General features: G+C 47.8%; 1 protein-coding gene and 1 long non-coding RNA gene across 2 annotated transcripts in view; one reads left to right on the top strand and one right to left on the bottom strand.

The window, feature by feature from the left end:
• LOC142256418 (phospholipid-transporting ATPase IC-like) overlaps positions 1–22,500 on the bottom strand; it is a 112,286-nt gene that overhangs the window by 39,837 nt on the left and 49,949 nt on the right. Inside the window, exons 3-6 of the mRNA XM_075328101.1 lie at positions 10,701–10,798; positions 3,660–3,773; positions 3,022–3,120; positions 168–229 (exon numbers count right to left, since the gene is read on the bottom strand). Of these exons, the coding sequence (XP_075184216.1) occupies positions 168–229; positions 3,022–3,120; positions 3,660–3,773; positions 10,701–10,798 (373 nt within the window). The remainder of the gene's footprint in view (positions 1–167; positions 230–3,021; positions 3,121–3,659; positions 3,774–10,700; positions 10,799–22,500) is intronic.
• LOC142256428 (uncharacterized) overlaps positions 1–22,500 on the top strand; it is a 104,316-nt gene that overhangs the window by 47,470 nt on the left and 34,346 nt on the right. Inside the window, exon 3 of the long non-coding RNA XR_012727524.1 lies at positions 3,536–3,683. This is a non-coding gene — a long non-coding RNA (uncharacterized LOC142256428). The remainder of the gene's footprint in view (positions 1–3,535; positions 3,684–22,500) is intronic.

Genomic DNA, 22,500 nt, shown 5'->3' with positions numbered 1-22,500 from the left:
CAGATTGTCATGGAAAAAAATATTGCCAAGAATGGGGAAAACCACAAAAACCCGAAAATGTGGAGTAAAGCAAAAAAAAACAAACAAAAAAAAAAACCCCTCGATTTCAACTATAAAATGATTTTCTGATCATAACTTCCCTTTTAAATTTTCTGCAAAGCCCTCACCTTCCATCTTCTATAACTTCACTGGGTCGATTGTTGATCTCGTTATCCATTTTATGACGAGCCTATGGTAGGGAGCAGAGACAAATATAAGTACATAGATGGGGAGGACAGACAGATGCAGGCTTGAGAAAGGCTACCCTTTTTGCTTGAAAGTGTTGCTTTTATTTTTCTTTTGGGAGGGAGTTGGAAAGATCAAGAAAGAAACACAGATATATCGAGAGAGAGAGACACACACACACAGATCGAGACACACACACACACACAGATCGAGAGACACACACACACAGATCGAGAGACACACACACAGATCGAGAGACACACACACAGATCGAGAGACACACACACAGATCGAGAGACACACACACAGATCGAGAGACACACACACACAGATCGAGAGACACACACACAGATCGAGAGACACACACACAGATCGAGAGACACACACACACACAGATCGAGAGACACACACACACACAGATCGAGAGAGACACACACACACAGATCGAGAGAGACACACACACACAGATCGAGAGAGACACACACACACACAGATCGAGAGAGACACACACACACACAGATCGAGAGAGACACACACACACACAGATCGAGAGAGACACACACACACACAGATCGAGAGAGACACACACACACACAGATCGAGAGAGACACACACACAGATCGAGAGAGACACACACACAGATCGAGAGAGACACACACAGATCGAGAGAGACACACACACAGATCGAGAGAGACACACACACAGATCGAGAGAGACACACACACAGATCGAGAGAGACACACACACAGATCGAGAGAGACACACACACACACAGATCGAGAGAGACACACACACACACAGATCGAGAGAGACACACACACACACAGATCGAGAGAGACACACACACACACAGATCGAGAGAGACACACACACACACAGATCGAGAGAGACACACACACAGATCGAGAGAGACACACACACAGATCGAGAGAAAGAGAGAGAGACACACAGATCAAGAGAGAGAGAGACACACAGATCGAGAGAGAGAGAGAGAGACACACAGATCGAGAGAGAGAGAGAGAGACACACAGATCGAGAGAGAGAGAGAGAGACACACAGATCGAGAGAGAGAGAGAGAGAGAGAGACACACAGATCGAGAGAGAGAGAGAGAGAGAGACACACACAGATCGAGAGAGAGAGAGAGAGAGACACACAGATCGAGAGAGAGAGAGAGAGAGAGACACACAGATCGAGAGATCGAGAGAGAGAGAGAGAGAGAGAGAGAGACACAGAGAGAGAGATCGAGAGAGAGAGAGAGAGAGAGAGAGAGACACACAGATCGAGAGAGAGAGAGAGACACACAGATCGAGAGAGAGACACAGAGAAAACAGAGAGAAACACAGAAATTGAGAGAAACAGAGCTCGAGTCACAGGTGAACAGGCTAATGTGGGGCACAAAGTCCTTAATTTTATAAGCATATTGTATATAGCAATAATATAGTATAAATGTCATATAGTCCATGTTTGCAGACATTTTCGTACTCACAGAGGCATCTGTGTTATTTTGTTTGTATATATTTATTCATTCTTTATCTGTGTATTATGCAGTCATAGCAGCTTGCACCTGTTCACACTTGCTTTTTCGGTAAGGAGGTGCTAGTCAGTTTTAGATCGGTAGAGGTCTCCTTGCTTTCAGACATCTCATAATAGATCAGACCCATCATATGCCTCTTTGATGGTGGCAAAGAACCTCTCATGAACTGCCATGGTTTGGGGTTATAGCTTTTGATTATGAGGCAAACACAAACATTTGTGAAAACTCCTTGCATTCTTGGCCATATGCCAAGTACAGGTGAAGCACAAACACTGAGTTTCACCCTTTTTTTGTGCTACTAAATTGCTATAAAACCCATATATACCGTTCACTACCAGACACCAAAATCTGCTCTGTACTGAAGAAAGAACTAGATACCCATTTATGAAAACAGCCTCCATATTACACTGCTCGGCTCAAGCATCCCACCCCAAAATGTCTAAAGGGGAAGCGGTTCTCCTTACAGAGACTGACACCATTCCAGCATGCCAGTGAGGAGACTTAGTGTCACACATAAAGCTGCAATGCTCCTCTGGAAAATATTCAGATAGTCTCTTCAGGGACCAAGAAGACGAACTCTGTTGCTACCTATTGGAGGTAGCAATCCTAGAAGTCAAAGTTGAAGGATCACTTTGACTTCTAGGATTGCTACATCTAATAGGTGGCACCAGAGTCCGTCTTCTTCCTCCTTGAAGAAACAATTTAAATATTTCCTAGAGGAGCATTGCAGCTATAAGTCTCCTCACTGGCATGCTGAAATGGTGTGTCAGAGCTTCCCCTTTAGACTACATCTTAGCTTCTCATACAGCCAAATCAGATCTCATACTTTGCACTGACAAGGGGACAACAATCCCAAAACACCGAGTCTGCAAATAGGATTTATACCAGATCAGAACCTAAATTTGCAGACATGGTGTTTCGGGATGGTTGGCCCTTGTCAGTGCAAAGTATGAGATCTGATCTGGCTGTATAAGAGGCTAAAATGTAGTCTAAAGGGGAAGCTGTTCTCCTTACAGAGACTGACACACCATTCCAGCATGCCAGTGAGGAGACTTCTAGCTGCAGTGCTCCTCTGGGAAATATTCAAATTGTTTCTTCAAGAAGAAGACGAACTCTGGTGCCACCTATTGGGGGTTGCAATCCTAGAAGTCAAAGTGACCCTCCAACTTTCACTTTTAGGATTGCTACCACCAATAGGTGGCACCAGAGTTCGTCTTCTTCCTCCTTGAGACCCCAAAGAATGAATCTGTCATCTACTTACAATGTCATCCACAAGATCTTTGATGGCAGTGATGCCCAGGACCAGCAGTAGTGGGATGAGTGTCGTTGACCAAGAGACCGTGGATATTTCTGGAATTGACTGTAGTGAAAAGGTAAAAGAAAAAAATATATATTTTACAAATCGAAGAATATTATAATAAAGGATAGTGACCAGTAATATGACTAACTTCAAATTGTCCCTAAAAAGGCTGCGATATTGAGGATTTAAAAAAAAAAAAAAAAAAGCCTTGGGGTTATGGAGTAATTTAGGGGGATGCACTAGATTCAGTCACAGATCCTGGTGGGCTCCTCGGCCACATAAGGCACCATGATAGGTGGGGCAGGGTTACAAATTTTGCATTCACAACAGGAAGAACAGCAAATATGACATTGTTTCCCAATGTCCCATCACACGGCAGGAATTTACAGCGCCTCCGCCCAGTGATATTGCGTTACAGTGCTGATGATTCACCCTCTAGTGCATGAATTACATCTTCCCTCTGTCTGATTTTCAGGTTGTGTGTTCGCATTATGCAGATGAGACGTTCATTGTCACCTTCCATGACGGTGGATGAGGATGCTGAGGTGTCAGGTCGGTGTACAAATAAATCCCAGCGTCAGAAGGTGTGACGGTATTACCTGGAGGATGAGGAGGACGAGGAAGTAAGCATTGGCCGCTCGCTTGAATTGCTCAAACAGGTTCAATGGCAGGAAGGTGATCGGGTTATACTTGTAGGTCTTGATGGAATTTCCCTGTATAGAAAAACACATGTTTGCATCAAAATAATGTGATTAAACGGAATAGAATGTTTACAAATCATTGATACATTGTAACAACTGGATGCATTATATGGCTTCTCCAAACAAAGGGTTTAAAGGGAACATGCAGTTTGATGTGAGGACAGCATAATATAGAGGACATCAATATTCAGCTTTGTGGGCAAATATCCTGTATAATTTTTAATTTTCTAATCTTAATTCCTACTCCAGGAAAAAATCCAGTTTTTGGTCCTAAATCCTAATCTATGAGAGTAATCTCTGCATTGTCAATCACTAGTAAATCCTCCCACTGGACTCCTAATCCCAAAATAATGGTTATTGTGCTACCAGTATCACTAAAGAACCCAATCTTACAGTACCTAGACGCCCAGGTTATTAACACCCCATGAAAATTTGCAAAGTCTATGGCCATATATATATGTATACATATGTGGCGCCCCTGACCTGGTCAGGCACCACTGAGTACTGCACCCATGCTGGGGACAGTACAATACAGGTAATCCAGAAGGCTGACCGGGGTGTGGAACACAGGCGCATAGTGATCAGGTCTCACACATGTACCTATGAGAGGACCCCTGGGGATCCCAGGAGGGGGAAAAGCCTTCACCTCCACTGGAATAGTGGAGGGGGCCAAAAGCCTCCATCTCCTCTCAAGGGGTGTGGTAAGAGAGCCTGGTTGCTAGGTGGCGTAGGCAAGAACAGGAGAGGAGGAGCAGTGAGCCGGTTCAGTGCAGTGCAGAGTCCAGGGAGCTCCGAGAGGAGCTGACCCCTACCCCTGGGGCTGTTGCAGTCTGACAGCGCCCGCGCAGTGGCTACCGACGGGGGAGAACGGTCACCTAGGAGTGCTACCCGAAACCCATCTCCAGCTAGAGAGAGAGCACAGAGTGGGAAGTAAGGAGACTGCTAGGGAGTACCAGGCCCAAACGGGCGGCAGATCCCGGAGCGGGGATAGATCCACCTTTCCCTGCTAAACCTGCCGGTGTGGGGCCCTCAAAGCCCACACCACAACACCTAAAAGCCGCAGCCACGTAGCCACAGTTAGGGCCCACAGTTCACAGGAGGCAAGCAGCTGGAGTGATCTGGCCCAGGCAACAAGCAAACGGCAAACGAAGGGGAGAGAGGCTTCAGCAACTTCCCTGGGTGACCCCCATAGGGACTAAAAGTCGGGGTTACCCCAAACCACCAAGGGCTAAGGAAGGCGAGTTGGTAGTCACCATCAGAAGTCAGCCTGAAGGATACCTGGTTCCCGCCTGGTTCATCCCAGCTACGCCCGGGTTACTCACCCTGCCACCTGAAGTGAGTAAAACCCCTGAAAGACATCCTGCGTGTGTGGAGTTATTCTGCGCCTTGTGGTACTACGCACCTACACAGGGCCCTGGGGCTTGCCTCACTCTCAGGAGGCTATTCCAACTAACTGCACTTACCATCAGCCCCAGGCGTCCCTCAACCTGCAGTGGCGGTCCCCACTGACCGCAATACTGAGAGTGGCGTCACGACAAATAGAAGATCTCCTACCAGTGACAAGATCCAGCCGAGTGGAGTCCCTGAAGGTAATGCACCGACAGTACACCTGTGGGGCTTCACACATATTATATATATAGGGAATACATATAAATATATATATATATATATGTGTGTATGTATGTACGTATCTGTGTGTGTATATATGTATATATGTATATATATATATATATATATATATATATATATATATATATATATATATATATATATATATATATATATATATATATATATATATATATATATATATATATATATATATATATATATATATATATATATATATATATATATATATATATCTACCTATCTATCTATCTGGGAAATATACTATACTCCTTAATTCACAAGAAATATTGTTTTTAATGGAAATCACAATCCAGAAACAAAAATGCGTAACGTTTAGGTCAACAAGACCTTCTTCAGATGGATTGCACAGGAAACCTAATAAATAATAATATAATTATAAAATTATAATAAAATTCTGATAGAATAGGGGTGGTGTCACGCTAGGTACAGGGAAGCACAAAGCGAGCGACGAAAGGTAAGGGAAGGTAAGCCCTGTGTCTAGCGAAGGGGGAAGATGGTGACCCCTGACCAAACCTACCGCTGGTCCCTGGGTTTCCTCATCACCCAAGATTGGCTCGGTACCTGATACCTGACCCAAGTTGTACCTAGTGCTGGACCCTAAATAGGGAATGGGTCGGATGAGCTCTACGTCAACCTCACTGAACACTAGAAAAGACACAAGGAGGACACACAGGGGGAAAAGTATGAACTACTTATCCACAGATAACTCTGGCAGGCGTTCAGCAAAGCTTTCAACAATGATACCACATATGAGTACAAGCCACCTGCTTGCAACCAGAGCTGGAATTAAATGAATATCACCAACAGAAGTCTAGGGAAGATGAGAGTATTTAAGCACAAAGAGAATATGGATAGTCAGCAGCTGGATGTAAGGCGAGCTCCTGCTGGGTCCTAAAAGGGGAAGAGTCAATCCAGCAGGAAAGCTACCTATACCATGAGTTTCCCTAAATGTTCTCCTGTTTAAATAACTATACCAATGAATACTGACAGCAGGAACAATGGAAAGTCCGGGAGCATTCTGCGCAGCCAAATGCTGTGACCTCCTATTGCCAGAAACCACTTGACTGTCTGTCACCCGTGACACACCTGTGACAGGTGGATACCCAGGTGAATGGTGCTCATTTGCCTGGGCATCCACTCCTATTGTATATAGTTTTCAGGGTACAATTCATCTGAAGAAAATCTATTTGACCGAAACATTACATATTTTTGTTTCTGGATGGTGATTTCCATATAACTTTACAAGTAGCCTATACAGTCCAGGTCAGAATACAGACCCATAAGAGTGTTCTCCATCTCAATGATTTACTGACATGATGGGAACCTCTAAATGATTTAATAGTAACTACACTTTTTTTTTTTAAATTATAGATTGGTCTTTGTAAATTAACATTGCATATTATTTTTTTTGTTATACAGTCTATTATCTTATCTTGCCTTTTTTTCATGGTGCTGTTTTGACTGCCTAGTTCATGCACTTAAAAGTAGCTGTTACAAACTGCAGGTCTATGTTTGTTCCCCTTGAAAGATCAGGAAGAGGAGCAGACAGACAGACAGACAGACAGACAGACAGACAGACAGACAGACAGACAGACAGACAGACAGACAGACAGACAGACAGACAGACAGACAGACAGACAGACAGACAGACAGACAGACAGACAGACACATACAGGACTAGGACTATTTGATAGGTCTGCATTTCAAAACAGCACCTCCCAAGTGCAAGTACTAGGCAGCTAAAACAGCCCTTTCCACATGGAGTCTGAGACAAAAAAGCACGATAAGGTAATGGAGTATATTACAAAAAGTTAAAACTTTGCAAAAACTTTTTGTTTTTTTTAAATGTCATTATTGATAAACTTCAAAAAAACAAGTTGTAAGATTTGGTCCTGGTCTACTTGGCTTCTAAAACAAAAGCTGAAAATATACCACACTCTAATGTAAAATTAGGGCTGTAAGGTGCAAGATTGCTTTTAAAAGCTTCCTTTCCACCTTATAGGGAACCTGTCACCACTTTTTTGGCGTATAAGCTGCGGCCACCACCACCAGTGGACTCTTATATACAGAATGTTAGAATTCTGTATATAAGAGCGCAGGCCGCTGTGAGAACATAAAAAAACCACTTTATAATACTTACCTAACGGTTGCTCGGTTGGCCAGATGAGCGTCTCCGTTGTCCGGTCCCGGCGCCGCCTCTTTTGTCCATCTTCGTCCTCCATCTTCTCTAGCCACGGTGCATGGCGCGTCCGACGTCATACACACTCGCCTGCATTCAGGTCCTGAGCAGGGCAGATCAAAAGTATTGTAGTGCGCCTGCGCAGGACCGGCGAGTTTGGATTACGTAGGACACGTCATGTACACAGAAGTCAGAAGAAGGCCGAAAATGGCCGAAAGAGGAGGCGCCGGCACCGGACAACGGAGACGCCCATCTGGCCAACCGAGCGACCATCAGGTATTATAAAGTGTTTTTTATGTTCTCACAGCGGCCGGGGCTCTTATATACAGCATGTTAGAATGCTGTATATACAGTGCCTACAAGTAGTATTCAACCCCCTGCAGATTTAGCAGGTTTACACATTCGGAATTAACTTGGCATTGTGACATTTGGACTGTAGATCAGCTTGGAAGTGTGAAATGCACTGCAGCAAAAAAGAATGTTATTTCTTTTTTTATTTTTTTTTTTTAAATTGTGAAAAGTTTATTCAGAGGGTTTATTATTCAACCCCTCAATCCACCAGAATTCTGTTTGTTTCCCCTAAAGTATTAAGAAGTATTTCAGGCACAAAGAACAATGAGCTTCACATGTTTGGATTAATTATCTCTTTTTCCAGCCTTTTCTGACTAATTAAGACCCTCCCCAAACTTGTGAACAGCACTCATACTTGGTCAACATGGGAAAGACAAAAGGAGCATTCCAAGGCCATCAGAGACAAGATCGTGGAGGGTCACAAGGCTGGCAAGGAATACAAAACCCTTTCCAAGGAGTTGGGCCTACCTGTCTCCACTGTTGGGAGCATCATCCGGAAGTGGAAGGCTTATGGAACTACTTTTAGCCTTCCACGGCCTGGACAGCCTTTTTGAAAGTTTCCACCCGTGCCGAGGCCAGGCTTGTCCGAAGAGTCAAGGCTAACCCAAGGACAACAAGGAAGGAGCTCCGGGAAGATCTCATGGCAGTGGGGACATTGGTTTCAGTCAATACCATAAGTAACGTACTCCACCGCAATGGTCTCCGTTCCAGACGAGCCCGTAAGGTACCTTTACTTTCAAAGCGTCATGTCAAGGCTCGTCTACAGTTTGCTCATGATCACTTGGAGGACTCTGAGACAGACTGGTTCAAGGTTCTCTGGTCTGATGAGACCAAGATCGAGATCTTTGGTGCCAACCACACACGTGACGTTTGGAGACTGGATGGCACTGCATACGACCCCAAGAATACCATCCCTACAGTCAAGCATGGTGGTGGCAGCATCATGCTGTGGGGCTGTTTCTCAGCCAAGGGGCCTGGCCATCTGGTCCGCATCCATGGGAAGATGGATAGCACGGCCTACCTGGAGATTTTGGCCAAGAACCTCCGCTCCTCCATCAAGGATCTTAAGATGGGTCATCATTTCATCTTCCAACAAGACAACGACCCAAAGCACACAGCCAAGAAAACCAAGGCCTGGTTCAAGAGGGAAAAAATCAAGGTGTTGCAGTGGCCTAGTAAGTCTCCTGACCTTAACCCAATTGAAAACTTGTGGAAGGAGCTCAAGATTAAAGTCCACATGAGACACCCAAAGAACCTAGATAACTTGGAGAAGATCTGCATGTAGGAGTGGGCCAAGATAACTCCAGAGACCTGTGCCGGCCTGGTCAGGTCTTATAAAAGACGATTATTAGCTGTAATTGCAAACAAGGGTTATTCCACAAAATATTAAACCTAGGGGTTGAATAATAATTGACCCACACTTTTATGTTGAAAATTTATTAAAATTTAACTGAGCAACATAACTTGTTGGTTTGTAAGATGTATGCATCTATTAATAAATCCTGCTCTTGTTTGACGTTTGCAGGCTCTAACTTATTTGCATCTTATCAAACCTGCTAAATCTGCAGGGGGTTGAAAACTACTTGTAGGCACTGTAAGGGCTCACTGGTGGTGGCCGCAGCTTATACGGCAAAAAAGTGGTGACAGGTTCCTTTTAACTCAGGAATAAAGCTGCCTGAGGCAAAAGCCTCACATGGTGCACATCAAGAGGTTGCAAAAATTAAGACACTCCTAATTTCCAGAATTGGGCATTCAATAATCTACGTCCTTGCTGCAGAACCAGCCCTCTTCATAGGTTTTCGAATAGATATAAACTTGCACTCGAGTTTCTGGAGAGGAATATCCAAAATGTATAAATATTTCACTAACTCCAACCATGTACATGCCCCTTAATTATGTAGGAATTATATAATACTATAAATGTAGTGTATGCAACTTCTGGAGCTACCCAGGATCCACATCTATGGAGGTTTCAGTTACCGCCGGGTCCCAATCGATGTCACACATAATGAGGGGCGGACATATCAGTGGTGCAACATGTGCACTTGCGCAGGAGCTTAAGAGGTAAGGAGGCCCATTCCAGCTCCAAAGCAGAAGGAATTGTACAATATGAGGAGTTAAGGCCACTTTGGTATTGATATCGCTAGCGAGCGTACACGCCCCCATCGGTTGTGCGTCACGGGCATAATCGCTGCCCGTGGCGCACAACATCGCTTACACCCGTCACACTACTTACCTGCCTAACAATGTCACTGTGGCCGATGAACCGCCTCCTTTCTAAGGGGGCGGCAAGTTCGGCGTCACTAAGCGGCCATCCAATATAAGCGGAGGGGCGGAGACGAGCGGGACGTAACATCCCGCCTACATTCTTCCTTCCGCATTGCCGGAGGCCGCAGGTACGGTGATGTTCCTCGTTCCTGCGATGTCACACATAGCGATGTGTGCTGCCGCAAGAACGACAAACAACCTGCGTAATACAACAGCAACGATAGTCGGGAAAGGAACGACGTGTCAACGATCGATCAGGTAAGTAATTTTGATAGTTAACGGTCGTTCCTGCGTTTCACATGCAACAACGTTGCTAACGAGGCCGTTACCCCAACGAGATGTCGTTAGCGATGTCGTTGCGTGTAAAGCGGCCCTTATTGGACTGCAAAGGGCCCATATATTGCCCTTGGTCAGGGGCCTCTTCTGTCTGTGTCCACCAGTGCACATAATACAAGCATCCCTTGCAATCCCAGACATTTGCTACCCACCGAGTACTTGCTTTTCTTAAAACAAAGGAAGGTCTTCTTCTTGAATTCTGGTTGGTCATAAAAATTGCGGTCGTTCGCTTTCACTTGCCAGTTACATTCTGAAATCAGAAAAGGAAGGAAAATAAAATTAGTCTCCAGAAGCACAGACTCCTTAATAAATGCACAGAACTTAAAGGGGTTTTCCACCACTAGGTCAACCCCTTCTGCTTCTGTGACGCCCTGGATCACCAGGGGTCACAGGTCACTACACACACCACACCCCCACCCCAGTAAGGTACCATCAGTCAACAAAGACCTGATTGCCTCCCTCAGAGTCAGACATGCACACCAGGTGGGCGGAGCTAGGCGGATAGGCACGCCCTCCGAGGAGTCTGCTGGCCTGAGGCAGGAAATACAAGGAGTCGAGTCGGGTCGAGTTCAGGGAGAGGAAGAGAGAGGAGTGAGGACGACAGTTCTGTGAGGGGCCTGGGTTGGAGCCTAGGACCCCCCGATCAGTCAGGCAAGTAGATGGTGTTGGCCGTCTGCAGGAGTCCGGGACGACAGAACTGTGGAACCGTAGGGACCATGACTGGGTGGTGGCCTGAAGGACCCAAACCGGGGAGCTAACTTGTTTACCGGAGCACCAGGCAGGGTACTCAGACCCCGAACTAGCCTAGAAGCTACTAGGTGTAGTCAAATTTACTGATTGCAGTCTGGACCTCAGGGGTTCATTCCCGCCCAAAGTCCCGATTGACGGCAAAAGCCCACCGATTCCTGAAGAGCCACCGCCAGAGGCCAGAGATCCAACGGGCCGGCGCCTGCGGGCAACAGGGGCTCCTCCGGCATCTAAAAGTCGGGGAGCGGACTACCGTTGCTGAAGCATAGGAGTCAAATACACAATTAGAGGTGCAGGAGAAAGGTGACATCACCACCCTTACTGGGGACTCACGCAGCCGGCTGTGGGCACCGATCTTCACTGAACTTTGTTTACCGGTGACTCTGTGTGATTTAATCGTGAGTACAACAGTGCCATCAGGCACCGCACCGCAACCCTGCGCCCTGCAACCTCACTACCGGGCCCCGGGACACACTGCCCCTACCCACGGAGGGGTTAACACCAAGCTGCGCCGCTACACGGCTCCCGGGAGCCCCCCACCTTCACCGCAGCGGTGGTGTCCACCATAGAAATTCACCACAACCCATGGATGGCGTCACGAACATTACCTATTCCACTAAACCCCTGCGTGCACCGCCACTACGCCCCCTTTCACAGCGATGTGACCCCCGGGTCCGTGAGAGGCTCGAGCCACCAACCCCAGCACACGAGCACGGATCCGAGCGGCTCGGTGGCCGTAGCAGAGGCCGCAGGGCGGTACACTTCCATGTTTCCCCCGGGTAAAATAATAAAGACTATATTCACGTCCGCGGCCGGCTCCATTCCAGCGGTGTCCGGGATCCCGGTGCAGAGCTCCTCATGGTGCACATGATCGCTCTGTGCGGCCGCTACATTGCAGGGGAATAGAGCCGCATTGTGAACCACAACAAGCAAGTCACAAAAAATCCATCTGGTTCTGGACTTTTGCAACTTGCAGTCTAGGCACCCTAAGAATGGCAATGTGTCCTCATTATGCAACATCTGACATTAATTACTAATAAAAAGTTATGGTTTAAATAAAAAAAAACAAAAAAAAACAAAAACAACTTCATGTTGCGGTGGTACACAACAATCTTTGCCATTTGACCCTTGTAGCATAACCCCAGCCTAAAAACCTAAAAGGTCACAATTCATTATTGCACTTCTGTGGTTTGCCTAATTTTAGCAGTTTTTTGCTCCTCCTCCACAATTTGAGCTTTTATTACTTCAGTTTTCGCTTTGTTTAAAGTCCTTGTTTTATGTGTTTGACCCTCCTCTCCTTTTTTTGTAAAAGGTTTGTGTCAAACAGATTTTTACAAACTTCACCAACTGTCATGGCGGTGACGAGTTCTGTTCAGACAACAGATTCTGACACTCCACCTGATAACTTCTCTGGTGTTTGTGATTAACGCAGGCCGACTCGGACGTCAACCTGCAGAGTGGTAATTCATAGGCAAGCTAGCCAGCGTTAAATCTCTGCTAGTCTGCTTGTTAGTCTCCTTTGATCACATGTTGTGGGGAAGCCAGTCACATCGGCTTCCCTCCTATATATGCTAGCTGGAGCCTTCCACCTATAGTTTATCATAGCTGGTGTGGTGAGGTGTTGTGATCCAGACTATTTGGTGATTGTTATAATTGTTCCTGAATGCGGTCGTGACATTAACCCTTGTCTTTTTGTTGTTACCTTCCTGCTCTTGCTTTACTCCAGAGTCTGTCTATTCCTGTGTGTTTGCAGTGTATTGGTTTTCCCTGGTCTCTCTTTATCGGTTGTCTATCACACTCCTGTCCCATCCTTTCTTGGGGGGAGGGAGTTATCAGAGTACTACTGGCCAGGAGCATAGCAAGGAACGGGACTCTGGCATCTCCACCTCCAGAAGTAACCTTGAGATTAGGGATAGCCTAGGGTCCCTTAGCATGAGGGACAGTTTAGGAGCCGCCGTCTGTCTCTATCTTAACAGTCACCTTGTGACAATTTATCAGCGTGGATGGGTTTGGGGTTTTCCAGATTTTTCTAGCCATTTCATCATTTGCAAAGTCACAATTTTTTTGCTGAAATGTGCTCCAGCCACCCACAGACTGATTTTATATATGTACCGCCCCGTGTCAGCGGCCGAGCCGCTCGGATCCGGAACCGCAGTGGCTCGAGGGGTCTCCGGACCCGGGGCTTCACGCGGACACTCGAATTTAAGAAGGGGAGTATGTACAGGGGAGTTTGAAGTTGGTGACGCCACCCATGGTGCGTGGTAATACGGAGTACCACCGCTGCTGTTGGGGAGCCCGGTGGCGGTGGTGAGGCAACAAGGTGCTTAACCCCTCCGTGGATAGGGGGTTGTGCCCCGGGGCCCGGTGGTGGTGCAGGGGGTGCCGCGGAGAGAAGGAAAGGGGGTTTTCTGCGTACTCACTCAGTCCAAGAATACTGACACCGACAGCTTGTAAACCAGAATTCTGAGCACCACTGCAGCAAGGAGGGAGCACGCGTGGATCCGTGCCCTTGGTGTTGCTTGTTAGCCTGTGGCCTTTTCCGTGGCACCTTCTCTCTGTTGGACCCTATAGTATGGAACTAATCGGGTCCCGCTCACCCGTATGGCTAACGATGTGAGCTTGCTCTCAGGGTTCACGCTTGGGATTTGGTGGAGTGTGTTTTGGGAAAAGTCCTATCCCCTCGTTGCGCTAGTACCCCCAATTTTGGAGCGGGTGAGGGATGAATCTTCAAGACTTCACCCCCGTTGGGTAAATTACCAGGACGCTTGAAGCTACTTCCCGGTCTAGGGTCCACGTACCCAGTCGTGCCCTGGCACCTGCCCGGAGATGGCTCAAGGAAGCCGGCTGCCCTCCTTGGCAATCTGTGTCCCTTGACTCGATCCCCTGCGACCGGGGTTCCAGCTCCTACCAGGCCCAGACTAACGTCTGCTACCTAGTAGTCTCAAGGAGCCCTGCTCCTGTCCTCCAACCACACTCCCGTGACCTCTCTCCTTGAGAGTCACCGCACAACTCCTTTCACTTTTTCACTTTCCCGTATCAACCCCCCCATGTGGGCGGCCCTATTCCCTTCAGGCCCCCCCAAATGGTGTGTCTGGTGGGTGTGGTGCAAAGTGTTCCTAGGGTTTTGACTGGCTCTGATCTTAGCAACACCAAAGAACAGGGACCCATAACCGAGGGTGGATACTGTGCAGAAGGGCAGATTGCACAATACCCCGTGTCGACCTAATAGAAAAATAGGCCAGGGCGTCACATATATCTTTCTTTGCACAAATTTTGCAACATTTCACTGAAACATGTGGCCTTTTTTTGTGCTTAAAAGGTTGCAAAATCTATTGAAAGAGAAAAATAAAGAACATTTTTTTTATTTTGTGCAAAATTCATACGCCATTGTGAAAAATTTGACACGAAAAAACCTCAATAAATACACATATGATGAATTGGTCCAAAAAGACTAACAGTGTCCTGGTATTTTGCACAGGACTGGAGATAGAGGAAATGATGCAGTAATGATTGTTATGTATAGCAGCAATCGGAAAATGAGCCACTTATCAAATAGTGAATGAAAAAAGCAAAATAAGAGGCTGAAATATAACCTTTAATTAAAAAAAAAGTTATTAAAAACCTATAATTAGATGAGTAGGTAACCAAAAAGGCCCTCTGGGTTACAGATAGAGCTGAACAAGATAGACATTGGCCATATGTTTAGAAGAATAAAAAAAAAAAAAAAAAAAAAAAAAAAAAAGGAAGGACATAGCCCACGAAGAGATGCCACTGATGTACAACAAAAGTAACAAAACAAATGTGACGCCCTGGACTATTCGGGTCGTCACAGGGTTCTGCACGCTCTTAGTGCAGGACTCAAGCCCCCATGGTTCTGTGTCTCTGTCCTGCAGTACTGCCTCCACCAGCATTCACAAATCCTAGAAACACTTTGCACCACACCCTGTCAGGCACACCAGTGGGCTGCTTAAGCAGGAATAGGGCCGCCCACCTAGGGGTCAGACAGGGAGGTGTGAAGGTCAGTCAGTTTGGTAGGGACTCTCGAGCTGTGAGGAGCTGTGAGGAAGCTGGGAGTTGGAGCTCCCAGGGGAGAAGTAAACTAGATCGCAGACGGTGGTCTGGACCAAGAAGAGTCGGACCCCCGGTCGAAGGGGATTGAGGCTAGGTGCCTGGAACCCGTTAAGGAGGATGGTCAGCAGTCTGGTCCTTTCACCAGTCCGGGACCAAAAGGCACGTCGGGGTACACGGACCCTAGGTCGGGCAGAAGCTTCAGGCGACCCGGCAATTAACCTGCGGAGGGCAGGGCCTTTATGGACTGTTCGCACCCAGCTCAGAGATCAGGGGCACTAGCGCAACGAGGGGGATATAGCTTTCCTAGCAAGCGGCCCACTGAAATCCCAAGCGTGAGCTGCTGAGAGCAGGCTCCTTCACTTAGCCATAGTGGGGAGTGGGGCCCGGAAAGCTACAAGCTACCGGGCCACAACGCACAATGTAAAACTTAGTGCCAGGAGGCAGGTTACGGACCACTGGTAGTGCTGCAGGGGACGGGACCCGGACGAGCTCTCCTCGAGAGGCAATGGCAGCCAGAGACTTGGTTTACCCCGTTGTCAGCTGAGTAAGTACCCGACTAACCCCTGCACTGCGTCCCTGCATCACCATCAAGAGTCCCGGGGCCTACCCCTACCCGTGGAGGGAAAACGTCATCTGGCGGCCCCCACTACATCACCCCGGGTACTCCCAACGGAAGCGGTGGTACTCCCAATTACTGCACACCACGGGTAGCTTCACGAACTATCTAATTCCCTGTAAATAACTCCCCTTCTACAATTATGCGTGACCCCAAGCCATGAGTAGCGAGACCCAGATCCAAGCGGTTCGACCGCTGCTGGGGGCGGTACAGAGGCGCCACTGATGTACAACAAAAGTAACAAAAACAAACAGAAAAACAAAGCATGTGTTTTCTAGTCCCCAAGAGGACAGTGGTCCCACAAGTATAACAAATAGAAAAACAAAAATATAATCAAAATCAAATGCATATTGACAGTGGTCAACAGTTTAAATGACCCCAATAATCATCATCGGCAGTATATGTGAAAATAATGTGGACCATGCTCACCGGATAAATAGGACTCCCACTGAAGGCAAGGATAGTTGGCCTCTCAAGGCTGACAACAGGGGACAGGTTGTGTTTGTCCACATAAAAAACATAACCCTTTAACCACCCTGAGTCTGAGTGGCTGTTCTTGCAAAAATTAGCCCAAAATGGGCATTTCTGGCTGTGTCTTGGGGCATTGTTAAGCAGATTGGGGGCTCAATAGATCTCATGAATGAGAATTAAAATTTTATGATTTATGCAAAACAAAACAATCACTGATCTCGGGGAGACCACACAGAGAAAACACTGCCGGCAGCCAGAGAAGGCGCTCAACACAGTGAAATCCTAGGTGCATTGCCCCCTGGGAAGTATGCAAATCAAAAAGGTCCGTGGAGCCTCTGTTCAGAGTCTCGACACGGAAAATAGCCAGATATCCCTCAGGGAAGGACCTAGCCAAGGAGTGGCTCTTTTTAGGAGACCACCATAACCACCATATTAAGTGGCCCTTTTAGTCAATATCCAGCTGTTGATGAGTTTAAAGATACGACAAGGGAAATACGAAGGCCAGGTATCCATCCACAGACAGCTGTTTCGGGTTATCTTTAAATTCGTCAAGAGCTGGATAGTGACTAAAAGGGCCACTTAATATGGTGGTTATGGTGGTCACCTAAGAGGAGCCACTCCTTGGCTAGGTCCTTCCCAGAGGGATATCTGGCTATTTTCCGTGTTGAGACTTCTAATAGAGGCTCCACGGACTTTTTTTATTAGGATTTATGCAAAAAAAAAAAAAAAAAAAGAAAAAGAAACCACAAACTGCACTGAGCATAGAAACCACAAACTGCACTGAGCATAGAAACCACAAACTGCACTGAGCATAGAAACCACAAACTGCACTAAGCATCATAATCTAGTGTAGATCTGCCATGTGAGGACAATGCAGCACAATGTGCCAAGTCGCATATCCGGTGTGATCCCGAGCATCAGATTGCGATCAAGATTTTCCTTAATTTACAAGGCTAATAAAACCACATCCTTCTTGTATAACTCAAGTTTCGGTTTTCACAAGGTTTAAAAAGACCTGGTGTAATACCAGATCGGCCCATAAATCTGTAGGATGATACAGATCAGGAGCCGAGTAGATGACTAACCCATAAGGCAAAAGGTGAAGAACTCACCTGTAGTTTGCATTAAGGGTACACCTTTTTGGAAGACTACTACCGGTACACCAAAAATACACAGAAGCCCTGGTGACTGAGGCTGGCCATAATGTTCATCAACCACTCAGACACATGCATGCTCGATTTAAATGAAGTACAAAGCGGGCAGAAAGTAGTTTCCTTCTTCCATGGCCGGCTTTAGCCATGTGCAACTGGTGCGGTCGCACAGGGCGCCAGCTGTCAGAAAGCAGATGGAGCGCTGGAGAGAGCAGAAATTCACCTTGATTTGCTGCTCCTGCGGTGCACAGGCTCCAGCAGAGGGCGCCCTCCCCTGATGTGTGCTCTGCATCCTCTCTTCTCCCATCTTCACCAGAGAGAGGGAGGGGCTGGAGAAGCAGCTTCTAAAGACCTACCGCTCTCCATGAGGCCAGGAAGGAAGAAAACTGCTATATAGGTGAGATTCATCAAAAGAGATTAGGCATCCGAGAGTCAACTGCCCAATTCTTACCTCCTTGACCCAATGTTTTCTTCTTTTTTTGGGGGAAGAAGATTTGAAAAGCCCTCATACAAATTACATAGTTGGATCATTCTTTTGAAAAGTTATATTTTAGGGTACTGTCAAGTATAAGGGGATAATAAAAAGGGACCAGGGATCCTACACTTGACCTCAGGCTAGGGGGCCCTAGCTGTCCCTTATCCCAGAGGTACTTCTGATGGTGAAGAGGTCTGGACCGCCAACCTAGCCTTGCTCCTAGCCTACTCTAATACCCCCTCTCCCTCACCCCAGCGGAGGGCCAAGATAGGAGTGTTTAAACCCACACAAACGGGGAAACCAAACTCTAATCACACACAGAGGTATTAGACAACACGTGATTATGAGGAAAAAAAAGAAGAGCAGGGAGGGAATAAACAGAAGAGAAGAGAATTCCTACAACACACCTAACCAGCAACTGGATCACAACAGCACATGAACAGGTATCACTTAAAGCTATAGTCTGCATAGGACATCAGTTTCCACCATCTTAAAAAGGTGGGAAGAAGCGGTGATAGGTTTCTCATAACGTGTGATCCTAAAGGTAACCAGTAGTCACACAGCTGGTCAACACCTGGGCCTGCTTGAGCAACTCAGAAGCCCCAGAAAAACCAGTGTGAAGTGTCTGGCGCTGTTCACACTACAGACTCTGATACCGCCATCAAACTTGGCGACTTTTGAGCCAAACACTATGTGACAGGCACATGGACAGTAATAGTCCTAGCAGAACAAAGTATCAAAGGGATAATTTCATTAATGCAAGTTCTTTCCAGTTAAAGTAATTCCGGCATTTCACATTTTAGTTGACCTCTATTCGAACATGAGAAATAACATTATTTCTGGCCATTAAATAGTTTGTACCCCGTATTTTTCACCATATTTATCTCTGCCGGGTTTTACCTCTTATTTTCAGTTCTAGGAGAATCGCTGCTATGATGTCTCACAATACACAACACAGACAGACATGGAGGTGTGACGCCCTGGACTAGTCAGGTCGTCCCAGGTAGTCCCATGCACACACACCCCCTCCCTGAAAAGGTGACAGCAGCCAACCAAGAAACCCTTGTCACCACCCTCCAAATTTGATGTCCACAGCAGGGGGGGCAGAGCCAGGTGGTTGGCTCCACCCACTGAGGAGTTCACAGACCTAGAGGCGGGAAAAAGACACGAGTTCTAGTGCAGTGTAGAAAGTAGTCGACAGTGAAGGAGGAAGGACGAGTTCAAGGGCAGACCTGTGACCAGGCCTGCCAAGAGTCTACTCAGGTGTCTGGGTCGGAGCCCAGTCACCTTTGGCAAGGAGGCAGACGGTGGTGGCCGCCTGCAGGAGCTGGGATTACAGCCGGTGGAACCTAGAGACTGGGGTCGGGCGGTGGCCCGCCGGTACCGAACCGGGGAGCCAATTGGAAACCGGAGCACCAGGAAGGGCACTCAGACCCAGTACCAAGCCCTGAACCGACAGGGCTGAGTCAAATCAACTGATTGAGGACTGGACTTTAGGACCTATCCCACACAAGACCCGTTAGAAGACAACAGCCCAACCATACAGGGTAAAGCCACCGCCAAGGCATAGAGACCCAAAGGGCCAGCGTCTGCGGGCAAACAGGGCTCTTCCGACAACCAGCAAGCCGGGGAGCGGACTACCGTTGCTTAGGCATAGGAGTCAAACATTCATATAACAAGGTGCAGGAGAAAGGCGGAAACCACCAACCTATACCGGGAGAAGCTGCAGCCGGCTGCGGGCCCCGTTCATCATCCCATTTGGTTTACCAGAGACTCCCGTGTATTGTGACATAGTGAGTACACCAGTGCCTTCGGGCCACGCACCGCACCAGCATATGCCCGCACCCGCTCTCTCGCCTCCGCACCTCCCTCGGGCTCCCGGGACCATCACTCCCCTACCCACGGAGGGGTCAACACCAAGCTGCGCAACACCGTCCCCGGGAGGCCATCTATTCACCACAACCCGTGGGTGGCGTCACGAACTTACATCCCAAACCAAACCACCGCGGCCCCGGCCGTGGAACTCCCAGTCACGTCCCTGTGTGTAGCGCCAACCCCCCTTGCAGAGCGAAGTGAACCCCGGGTCCGTGAGGAGCTCGAGCCACCACCCACTGTACAAGCACAGATTTGAGCGGCTCGGTGGTCGCAGCCGAGCCCGCGGGGCGGTACAGAGAAATTCCTGCTCTTCTTGTAATTTTTCTGATTTAGACTCTGTATTATCCTCCAGAGCAGCATTCACAATCCTGCTGGTAGTTTCTGGAATCAGTCAACACCGTATTGGCTGATACACCTCCAACAGCATAGCTGAACTAGCTTCTTTTGTGTATGTGTTAAGCCCCTTTTACATGTCCATGCAAAAAAAAAAAAAAATGAACGTTTTGCATGGTCAGTGGTTTAGGTATGCATGTCTGTACGTGTGTGTTCTGTGAGCTCACCGTGTGACATTCGGATGGCACATGGACCGCATGAAATTATATACTTACCTGTCTCAGGTGCTGCTTCCAGGTCCACAGTCAATGCCGTAAATATTCATAAGGCATAATGAGCGGACCTGGAAGCAACAGCAGCGCCAGAGACAGGCAAGTATAAAAATCTATTTGTTTCTCAGTGACAAGTTTTTCCTCAGGTACATGTTACATGGATCACATCAGTGTGCGGTCCGTGTGACATCAGTGTTGCCAGCAGAAAACAAACATGTCGCCATGTGGAGCACAAGGACATGTGTGTGCGCCACACAGACACATGCTCTGTGTCAAAACACGGATGTGTGTGTGACGGCCTGTTAAAACCAGGTAGTCACAGAGGTTGTACAAATCTCTCTGGTACAAAGCTCCATCCTCCTTGGCATACCAACACAAAAACCCACGCCCGGGTACTCCACACAGCCAGTAAAGCCTAGTCACCCTCTCATGACAATAGGGACACCAGTGGGCGGAACCAGGCAGATGGGAGCGCCCACCTAGGGGTCCTGAGGTTTCAGGGGCAGGAACACAACAGACAAGCTCAGACAGTTGAGTTCTGACAGTTGACGGTGGAGGAATGTGGAAGTGCAGTGGAGTCAGGGGTTGGGGCCCCTGGACTACCGGACTAGGTGGCAGACAGTGAACAGGACCACAGTCGACGGAGATCCGGTTGCGGGAGACCTGGAGTGGACCGAGGCAGGGTTGTAGCCTGCCGGTGCCGACAACGGGATCCGGGACGGAGGCCGTGCACAGTCGGGGTACTTGGACCCTAGGACGAGGAAGGTTGTAAGCCCCTCTTGTTAATTGACCAGCCGGGGACAAGGTTACAGGCCTTGTTCCACAGAAGACCAGAGAGCGAAACGGCAGCCCAACGTGCGGGATAGGGTGTCCGTCAGAACCCACAAAAATCCCAAGGGTCAGATTTCGCGGGCCACAGCTCCCAACATACACAGTACCGGGAGTGGACTTCCCCGTTCCAAGCGGAGTTGTCCCAGTGAAGACACAAACACTGAGGGCAGGAGGAAGGGACCCCTATTTGCTACACCCAAGTGTGGGACCCGAATACACCCGCCGGAAGCGACCGGTCACTGGCAATTTGGTTTACCACTGGACTTGTACTCACAGTTCAAAGAATTGCACACACCATTTACCCCCAGTCCAACCCGGCACGTCACCTCCAGCAGCCATTGCTCCCGTTAACCTGGGCCCCGGGACTACACCTCCCCTACTTGTGGAGGGGATTCCATCCTGCTGCCCGGCTCCATCAGCCCCGGGCGCCCCATCAACAGGCAGCGGCGGTGCGACCAACTCTCACCGCAACCCATGGGTGGCGTCACCGACAAAACCATCCCCTGTAAATAGTCACTTCCTACGGTTGTGAGGACGGACGGCCATGCGCGCCTGGGTCCAGCCACCACTCGAGCCACAGTAATGAACCCGAATTCGAGCAGCCCCTGCAGCGGCCCAGTCCCCGTCCGCAACATGTGCACAAGCCCATTGATTTTAATGCATCTACATGTGTCAGTGTCTCCGGTACGTGTGAAAATGGACATCACACATACTAGAGACATGGATGTGAGAAGGAGGTCTAAGGGGATGCAGAAGTCAATGCAAGTAAACATCGCCATCTGCTGGTCAAAGGTAATAAGAGCAAACAGGAACTAAAGAGTTGAGTGTGTGTTTTCTCGATGGAAGAGTTTAGAAGACTCCAAGTGAAGCAACAGTTGTATCGCAGTTACTAAATGTGAAAGGCCAGGTCAGGCCAAGAAGATGGGGTGGTGCCAAAATCACCACGAGAAAGGTTGTGCAGCAGCAAAGCCATAATTGCTGCAAAAGGGCAGGGAGGAAATAATAAAATGTTGACATTTCCTGAAGAATCAGCTTCTTAACAACAGGTTTGGCCTCCTAAATAGACGCCGTGTATATACATTATACACTTAAAATGAATAGGGATGAGCT

Source organism: Anomaloglossus baeobatrachus, chromosome 1 (assembly GCF_048569485.1).
Source record: "Anomaloglossus baeobatrachus isolate aAnoBae1 chromosome 1, aAnoBae1.hap1, whole genome shotgun sequence".
Lineage (NCBI taxonomy): Eukaryota > Metazoa > Chordata > Amphibia > Anura > Aromobatidae > Anomaloglossus > Anomaloglossus baeobatrachus.
This window is presented reverse-complemented; position numbering and strand designations above follow the sequence as displayed.